General features: G+C 39.4%; 1 protein-coding gene across 1 annotated transcript in view; it reads left to right on the top strand.

The window, feature by feature from the left end:
* Positions 1-1933: 1933 nt before the first annotated feature.
* Positions 1934-10864, top strand: part of LOC307027680 (transient receptor potential cation channel subfamily M member 1-like) — a gene marked incomplete at its 5' end in the record, with an annotated part of 52550 nt that continues 43619 nt past the window's right edge. Inside the window, 5 exon segments of the mRNA XM_079695963.1 lie at positions 1934-2010; positions 2220-2412; positions 5206-5419; positions 5904-6028; positions 7389-7560. Of these exon segments, the coding sequence (XP_079552089.1) occupies positions 1934-2010; positions 2220-2412; positions 5206-5419; positions 5904-6028; positions 7389-7560 (781 nt within the window).

Here is a 10864-nt window from a genome sequence, read left to right as displayed (position 1 = left end):
TGCAGTAGTCTAGGCGTGAGATGACGAGAGCCTGGACCAGAATCTGCGCTGATGTCTGGGTCAGCTGGGGACGTATCCTCCTGATGTTGTAAAGCGTGTATCTGCAGCAGCGGGTTGTAGCAGCGATGTTTGCAGTGAAGGACAGTTTGTTATCTAGGGTCACACCCAGATTCCTTGCAGTCTGAGTCGGGGAAACAACAGAGGTGCCGATGTTGATTGTTAGGTCAAGAGTGGGACAATCTTTTCCCGGAAGGAAGAGCAGTTCAGTCTTGTCAAGGTTGAGCTTGAGGTGATGAGCAGACATCCACCGAGAGATGTCTGCTAGGCAAGCAGAGATGCGTGCGACGACCTGGGTCTCTGAGCGGGGAAAGGACAGAATTAGTTGGGTGTCGTCAGCGTAGCAGTGGTATGAAAAACCATGCGGGCTAATGACAGACCCGAGCGAGTTTGTGTACAGGGAGAAGAGGAGGGGACCAAGAACCGAGCCCTGAGGGACCCCTGTAGTTAATTGACAAGGGTCGGACTCGGACCCTCTCCAAGTAACCCTGTAGGTGCGGTCGTTGAGGTATGAGGTGAGGAGGGAAAGTGCAGTGCCTGAAACTCCAAGTTCTTGGAGAGTGTGAAGGAGGATCCGATGGTTCACCGTGTCGAATGCAGCAGACAGGTCCAGAAGGATGATGACAGAGGAGAGGGAGGCTGCTTTAGCAGTGTGCAGTTTGTCAGAGACAGCAAGGAGAGCAGTTTCTGCTCTCCTTGCTTACACTGTAACCTCTCTCAGTTTACACTGTAACCTCTCAGTTTACACTATAACCTCTCAGTTTACACTGTAACCTCTCTCAGTTTACACTGTAACCTCTCAGTTTACACTGTAACCTCTCAGTTTGCACTATAACCTCTCAGTTTACACTGTAACCTCTCAGTTTACTCTGTAACCTCTCAGTTTACACTATAACCTCTCAGTTTACACTGTAACCTCTCTCAGTTTACACTGTAACCTCTCAGTTTACACTGTAACCTCTCAGTTTACACTATAACCTCTCAGTTTACACTATAACCTCTCAGTTTACACTATAACCTCTCAGTTTACACTATAACCTCTCAGTTTACACTGTAACCTCTCTCAGTTTACACTATAACCTCTCAGTGTACACTGTAACCTCTCAGTTTACACTATAACCTCTCAGTTTACACTATAACCTCTCAGTTTACACTGTAACCTCTCTCAGTTTACACTGTAACCTCTCTCAGTTTACACTATAACCTCTCAGTTTACACTATAACCTCTCAGTTTACACTGTAACCTCTCTCAGTTTACACTATAACCTCTCAGTTTACACTGTAACCTCTCAGTTTACACTATAACCTCTCAGTTTACACTATAACCTCTCAGTTTACACTGTAACCTCTCTCAGTTTACACTGTAACCTCTCAGTTTACACTGTAACCTCTCTCAGTTTACACTGTAACCTCTCAGTTTACACTGTAACCTCTCAGTTTACACTATAACCTCTCAGTTTACGCTGTAACCTCTCAGTTTACACTGTAACCTCTCAGTTTACACTGTAACCTCTCAGTTTACACTATAACCTCTCAGTTTACACTGTAACCTCTCAGTTTACACTGTAACCTCTCAGTTTACACTATAACCTCTCAGTTTACGCTGTAACCTCTCAGTTTACACTGTAACCTCTCAGTTTACACTGTAACCTCTCAGTTTACACTGTAACCTCTCTCAGTTTACACTGTAACCTCTCTCAGTTTACACTGTAACCTCTCAGTTTACACTGTAACCTCTCTCAGTTTACACTGTAACCTCTCAGTTTACACTGTAACCTCTCAGTTTACGCTGTAACCTCTCTCAGTTTACGCTGTAACATAATCCTGTCTCTTCTGGTTCTAACAAGTAACATGTAATGTAATGGTTTTTGTTCAGACTCAGCGAGCGTGGATCGAGAGAACCTTCCAGAAGAGAGAGTGCATGCAGATAATTCCCAGCAAAGATACCAGCAGGTACTGCAGCAGGTCCAGCTCTACAGAGAGGGGGGGGGGGGTCACTTATTAATGTACACTCAGCACCTGACTGATGACATCATAATGTTCCAACGTCTGAAGTTATCCTAATAACATCACGGCTCCCTGTACACGTTCATATTCCCTGCTGTCTCTCTGCTGCTTGACTGAAAGGGTTGTGTGTGTTTGTTGTTGTTATTGTATTTCAGGTGTGGCTGTGGTCAGCTGGTGTCGCAGCACCAGTCAGTCCCGGGGGGTGCCCCTGAAGAGGGAGGGGCCCCGGTGGTGCAGCTTGAGGCCCCTGCAGAAAGATGGACCCCCCCGAAGCACACGCAGAGCTCCGGCACCGACGCATATGGACTCATTGAGTTCCAGGGGGGGGGGCACGTCAACAAGGCCATGGTAACACCACACACACTATCATACTCTATATTATTTAAAACGATGATTATATATCATCGTACAACATTATATATCATTCATGAACATTATTTATCATACATGAACATTATATATCATAAATGAACATTATATATCATACATGAACATTATATATCATACATGAACATTATATATCATAAATGAACATTATATATCATACATGAACATTATATATCATACATGAACATTATATATCATAAATGAACATTATATATCATACATGAACATTATATATCATACATGAACATTATATATCATACATGAACATTATATATCATAAATGAACATTATATATCATACATGAACATTATATATCATACATGAACATTATATATCATAAATGAACATTATATATCATACATGAACATTATATATCATACATGAACATTATATATCATAAATGAACATTATATATCATACATGAACATTATATATCATACATGAACATTATATATCATAAATGAACATTATATATCATACATGAACATTATATATCATACATGAACATTATATATCATAAATGAACATTATATATCATACATGAACATTATATATCATACATGAACATTATATATCATAAACGATGATTATATATCATACATGAACATTATATATCATACATGAACATTATATATCATACATGAACATTATATATCATACATGAACATTATATATCATACATGAACATTATATATCATCATACAACATTATATATCATACATGAACATTATATATCATACATGAACATTATATATCATACATGAACATTATATATCATACATGAACATTATATATCATACATGAACATTATATATCATCATACAACATTATATATCATACATGAACATTATATATCATCATACAACATTATATATCATACATGAACATTATATATCATACATGAACATTATATATCATACATGAACATTATATATCATACATGAACATTATATATCATACATGAACATTATATATCATCATACAACATTATATATCATACATGAACATTATATATCATACATGAACATTATATATCATACATGAACATTATATATCATCATACAACATTATATATCATACATGAACATTATATATCATACATGAACATTATATATCATACATGAACATTATATATCATAAACGATGATTATATATCATACATGAACATTATATATCATCATACAACATTATATATCATACATGAACATTATATATCATACATGAACATTATATATCATCATACAACATTATATATCATACATGAACATTATATATCATCATACAACATTATATATCATACATTAACATTATATATCATACATGAACATTATATATCATACATGAACATTATATATCATACATGAACATTATATATCATACATGAACATTATATATCATCATACAACATTATATATCATACATGAACATTATATATCATACATGAACATTATATATCATACATGAACATTATATATCATACATTAACATTATATATCATACATGAACATTATATATCATCATACAACATTATATATCATACATGAACATTATATATCATACATGAACATTATATATCATCATACAACATTATATATCATACATGAACATTATATATCATACATGAACATTATATATCATACATGAACATTATATATCATACATGAACATTATATATCATACATGAACATTATATATCATACATGAACATTATATATCGTTATTAGGGATGTAACGATACCAAAGATTCACGGTACGATAATATCGCGTTATTGAAAAATAAAGGAAAAAAAATGTAAAGATTATATTTAAAAAACAAATGTTTAATTTCAAAAATGTTTACTTGGAAAAATGTTCTTTATTAAATAATAAATCTGATTTGTACAGCATGTTAATAGGATAGCAGTATTTAAAAGTTTCAAAAACAAAGTGACAGTAACAGACTGGAACAAGAAAACCAGTGTTTTTGTACCTACTGGTACTACCCAACAAAGTGGGACAGAGAGATATGCTTTGGCCATGGGTGACACTGGGTCAAACTGTGCATTGTCTCTCCACTACTTCAAAACAATACAGTTTTTGCCAGGAAGGTGAGGCTTATTGACAGGGCAAGATATAAATACACTGTTGGTATTAGTCAATGTCTCTAGGTATGTAAATGTAGTCCTGTAAATATGATGTCCTTTTGTGTTCTGTTGTTTTATGCTCATGTTGTAACCTACTTGCTGCCAAGTGTTTTAAAAAAAAAATGTAAATCTTTTTTTTTTTTATATCGTGGTAGATTTTGTCAGTCTCACAATAGTATTGGGACGTTTATTTATTGCGATACCGCGATATTTTTTATATCGTTACATCCCTAATCGTTGTACAACATTATATATCATACATGAACATTATATATCACACATGAACATTATATATTATACATTAAAATGATATATAATCATACAACATTATGCATCATACATTAACATTATATATATCATTATACAACATTATATATCATTATATAACATTATATATCATTATATAACATTATATATCATACATTAATATTATATATCATTATATAACATTATATATCACACATGAACTTTATATATCATTATACAACATGATATATCATATATTGACATTATATTTCATACATTAACATTATTTATCATTATATATCATACATTAACATTATATATCATATAATATACATATATGTATTATAAAACATGATATATCATATTAAGACACTTAATGTTCCAGTACATCCGGGTGTCGTACGACTCGAAGGCGGACTCGCTGCTGCACCTGATGGTGAAGGACTGGGAGCTGGAGCTCCCCACCCTCCTCATCTCCGTTCACGGGGGCCTGCAGAACTTCGAGCTGCCCCCAAAACTGAAACAGGTTTTTGGGAAAGGCCTGATCAAAGCGGCGGTGACCACTGGAGCTTGGATCTTCACCGGGGGGGTCAGCACGGGTAACAAATCGCTCCTCACTTCTATTGACTCTACAGGTACAGGGTTAGAGGGAGGGGGTTGAAATGTTGGTTCATACGGTCCTGCAGCTAACAGGATGTCCGGGGGTCTCCTTAGAGAGCTTCAGGGATTCAGTTTGATACAGACTCGGTTCAGACCCAGGTGCTGTTCGGTGGGATGCACATAGGGGGGTGCACGCTTTACTCTGAGAATAATGCAAACATAAAATCAGTTTAATTGATGCGTCATATGTTTTGTCAAGTGCTGTATCTGCTGTATGAAACTGATCTCCTGCATCAGATCCTGCAATGAAACTAGGACCCAGACCCCAATATGAGGATATTTCTACATCCTTCAGTCCATCTTAATGTCCATATATTTCAGCTCTCTTTTACATATTTCAGTCTAACGTTCTGATGGCCAAAAATAAATAGAATTCTCTCCGGGTGAAGGTACAGTTGAGATTACCTTTATAAACTCTTTCAGGAGTGATCCGTCACGTGGGGGACGCTCTCAAAGACCACTCGTCAAAGTCCAGAGGAAAGGTCTGCGCCATCGGCATCGCCCCCTGGGGAATCATCGAGAACAAGGAGGACCTCATCGGGAGAGACGTGAGATCATAGAAACACACCGACATTTAGAAATACACAATACCACACGGCAGGATGATACCATACCAAAATACTTTACTGTGAGAACTAGATTGAAGTTTTCCTGGCAGCTTAAGATAGATAGATAGAGCCACCATCCCATTTAGGAAAAGTGCATTCAGCCAGGCTGTCTTTTCATTCCATGCATCCCATCAATGGAATTCAATACCACAACCAATAAGAGAATCCTCATCCTATTACACATTCAAGCACAGTATTAAAAAGTGGCTCATTGAAAACCAACAGTGTCAGCACTGATGTGTGGGTGTAGGTGTTAGTAGGAGTGTGTATTGTGAATGTTTTATTTATTATCATGACTTGCTCTTATCTTTATTCAGTGATGTCATATATTGTAAATATGTAAAATGGTATAAAAATGTTGTGGTATTTTTATTATTGCTTTTATGATGTCTATCACCATCTGGCAAAGGGACTATCGGTGAAAACTAGCCTTTTGGCAAATTTGAGTACTTTTGCATGTTTTTAATATGTTGATTAATGTACACTGTCCCTTGTTTTAAATAAATCAATTAAATTCAATAGAGAGATAGATAGATAGATAGATGGATAGATTGAGAGATAGAGAGATAGATGGATAGATTGATAGATACATATATACATATATATATATATATATATATATATATATATAGATAGATAGAGAGATAGATAGATGGATGGATGGATAGATTGGTTGATAGATAGATGGATAGATAGATAGATAGATAGATGGATAGAGAGATAGATAGATAGATAGATTGATAGATAGATAGATGGATAGAGAGATAGATAGATAGATAGATTGATAGATAGATAGATAGATACAGAGATAGACGGCAATGTACATCAGAGAAATTAAGACAAAGTTAAAGAATCAAAAATACGAAATAAAATTAAAAATATATATGTGGAAATCCAAATGTCCAGTAACAAATATAATGCAGGATATTATTGTCAAAGAATGGATTGTTCAATATTAAATAGAATGTGAATATTTATTATATATTCATCCAAAGCAACACACACACCCTTCAGTACCAAATAATCAATGCCTACAGGAGCAGGGCGGGGGGAGGTTCAGTATCCGTTGTTGACTGAAGTCAAACCACTGACGCTCTGATTGGTCGATCAGATCGTTTCTACTTCCTGATTACATTTTGCGTTAGGTATATTCTCAGTTGCAGTGTTGCAGGCGACATTAGCTGCTACACAGACCTCACTAAAGGCTTTGAATCTTGAATACAGCGCATCAGTGAATCTCCGGTATCTGTGCACCCAACAGAAAGCTCTGCTGGTTCTTCACTCTGAACCCTTTTTGCAGGTGACCCGGCCCTATACGACCATGTCCAACCCACTCAGCAAGCTGTCGGTTCTGAACAGCAGCCACTCCCACTTCCTCCTGGCTGACAACGGGACGCACGGGAAGTACGGCGCCGAGGTGCGCCTCCGCCGGCAGCTGGAGAAACACATCGCTCTGCAGAAGATCAACACTCGTGAGTCCCACGTTAGCTCAATGCTAAAACAACTTGTCCTACACTGAGAGAACTTATATCTGTTAAAATGTATGCAGTACAGTTAGTGACTAATTTACAATACTTGTATAATACACGTAGTCCTGAGCCAGGACAGACTAGCCATGGAGAATTGATTAGGAAAGACAGAGGATGTTCTCTTATCTCTATAGAGAGCTGCAGGGTGTGGGGTTTCTCTGTTGGATCCTGAAGGCAGCATCTCCCTGGTCCAATGGGATTTCTCAATATGATTTTGGATTATGTCAAACGATCATGTGACCAGTGGGTTTCCCTTTGTCATCCTATGCCTGGAGCTGTGTAAGGCAGGGACAGCAAAGGGAGGCCCAGCTGTCACTACCTTCAGCTCTGGAGGACCAGGAACATCTGAAACATTTGAGACATCTGAGACATCTAAGACATCTTAAACATCTGAGACATCTGAGACATCTGATACATCTGAAAAATCTGAAACATTTCCAACATCTCAAACATCTGAAATATCTGAGACATCTGAGACATCTGAGACATTTAAGACATCTGAAATATTTGAAACATCTGAGACCTCTGAAACATCTGAGACATCTGAAACATCTGAGACATCTCCAACATCTGAAACATCTGAGACATCTGAACCATCTGAGACATCTCCAACATCTGAAACATTTGAGACATCTGAGACATCTCCAACATCTGAAACATCTCCAACATCTGAAACATCTGAGACATCTGAAACATCTGAAACATCTGAGACATCTGAAACATCTCCAACATCTGAAACATCTCCAACATCTCCAACATCTGAGACATGTCCAACATCCGAAACATTTGAGACATCTGAGACATCTCCAACATCTGAGACATCTCCAACATCTGAAACATCTCCAACATCTGAAACATCTGAGACATCTGAAACATCTGAAACATCTGAGACATCTGAAACATCTCCAACATCTGAAACATCTCCAACATCTGAAACATCTCCAACATCTCCAACATCTGAAACATCTGAGACATCTGAGACATCTGAAACATCTCCAACATCTGAAACATCTCCAACATCTGAAACATCTCCAACATCTGAAACATCTCCAACATCTCCAACATCTGAGACATGTCCAACATCCGAAACATCCGAAACATCCGAAACATCCGAAACATCTGAAACATCTGAAACATCTGAAACATCTCCAGCATCTGAAACATCTCCAACATCTCCAACATCTGAAACATCTCCAACATCCGAAACATCCGAAACATCTGAAACATCGAACTTGGGTCCCCCTCGCAGTGCGGGGGCAGCGAGCTGTTTGGCTGATGCAGAGCGGAGTGCACGTGCTGGGGTGTACGGTTTAACCATGTCCTGGATGTAGGAAGGGCCAGATCCATTCACAGCATGGTACGCAAGTACCAGTGTCTTGAAGTGGATTCTAGCAGTTACTGGAAGCCAGTGAAGGGAGCGGAGGAGCGGCGTGGTGTGGGAACATTTAGGAAGGTTGAAGACCAGACGAGCCGCTGCATTCTGGATGAGCTGCAGAGGTCGGAGGGCACATGCAGGTAGACCAGCCAGGAGGGAGTTGCAGTAGTCTAGGCGTGAGATGACGAGAGCTTGGACCAGAACCTGCGTCTCTTTCAGGGTCAGCTGGGGACGTGTCCTCCTGATGTTGTAAAGAGTGTATCTGCAGCAGTGGGTTGTAGCATAGATGTTTGCAGTGAAGGACAGTTTGTTATCTAGGGTCACACCCAGATTCCTTGCAGTCTGAGTCGGGGAAACAACAGAGGGGCCGATGTTGATTGTTAGGTCAAGAGTGGGACAATCTTTTCCCGGAAGGAAAAGCAGTTCAGTCTTCTCAAGGTTGAGCTTGAGGTGGTGAGCAGACATCCACTGAGAGATGTCTGCTAGGCAAGCAAAGATGCGTGCGACGACCTGGGTCTCTGAGCGGGGAAAGGACAGAATCAGTTGGGTGTCGTCAGCGTAGCAGTGGTATGAAAAACCATGCGGGCTAATGACAGACCCGAGCGAGTTTGTGTACAAGGAGAAGAGGAGGGGACCAAGAACAGAGCCCTGAGGGACCCCTGTAGTTAATTTACAAGGGTCGGACTCGGACCCTCTCCAAGTAACCCTGTAGGTGCGATCTTTGAGGTATGAGGTGAGGAGGGAAAGTGCAGAGCCTGAAACTCCAAGTTCTTGGAGAGTGTGAAGGAGGATCTGATGGTTCACCGTGTCGAATGCAGCAGACAGGTCCAGAAGGATGATGACAGAGGAGAGGGAGGCTGCTTTAGCCGTGTGCAGTTCCTCAGAGACAGCAAGGAGAGCAGTTTCTGTTGAGTGACCTGCCTTGAAACCAGACTGGTGCGGATCCAGAAGGTTGTTCTGATGGAGATAACAGGAGAGTTGTTTAAAGACAGCGTGTTCAAGTGTTTTAGACAGGAACGGGAGGAGAGAGACGGGCCTGTAGTTTATAACATCAGAATGGTTGAGAGTGGGTTTCTTTAGGAGAGGGTTTACTCTTGCCTCCTTGAGACTGTTTGGAAAGTGACCAGAAGTTAGAGAAGTGTTGATGAAATGAGAAACGGTAGAATATCAGGAGCGATAGTCTGAAGGAGGTTTGAGGGGATAGGGTCCAGAGGACAGGTGGTAGGACGGGCAGAGGTAATGAGGGTAAGAGCCTCACTTGGAGAGAGAGGGGAGAAGGAGGTCAGTGTGTGGGTGAAGGGAGGGTCTGGTGACCCAGCGGTGAGTAAAGGTGAGTCAGAAAAAGAAGAGCGAATATCATCAACCTTTTTTTTAAAGTGGTTAACAAAGTCGCTTGACAGAAGGGAGGAGGGAGGAGGGGCTTTGGGGGGGTCCAAGAGGGTGGAGAAGATAGAAAATAGTTTTTTGGGATTGGAATAGGAAGATTGGATCTTATCTTGAAAGAAAGTGCTTTTTGCCTGAGAGATGGAAGCAGAGAAAGAGGAGAGGAGAGCCTGATAGGTTAGGACAAGGGTCGGCAACCCGCGGCCCACGGGCCGCATGCGGCCCTTTAAGCCCTCTGCTCTGGCTCCCTTGAGCTTCGACAAAAATAAGAAGGAAATAAAATAAAACAATTTGTAGGACTATTTATATTTTGTTGCACGGTTGAAAATGTTTGGTATCTTGTATTTTGAGGTGATACTGTGACACATAAATAAAAAACAAAACGGTTTTAATTAGGTCAACTAAAATATGCGTCACATCCTGCTACGGTCCCGCGCCAGCGCCTTTTCCTGCGGGTGAATAACCTGACCCCCGGCTCGATGAGCGAAC

Source organism: Notothenia rossii (assembly GCF_949606895.1).
Source record: "Notothenia rossii genome assembly, contig: scaffold_137, whole genome shotgun sequence".
Classification (NCBI taxonomy): Eukaryota; Metazoa; Chordata; class Actinopteri; order Perciformes; family Nototheniidae; genus Notothenia; species Notothenia rossii.
Note: the sequence above shows the minus strand (reverse complement) of the source record. Positions and strands in the feature narration are given on the sequence as shown.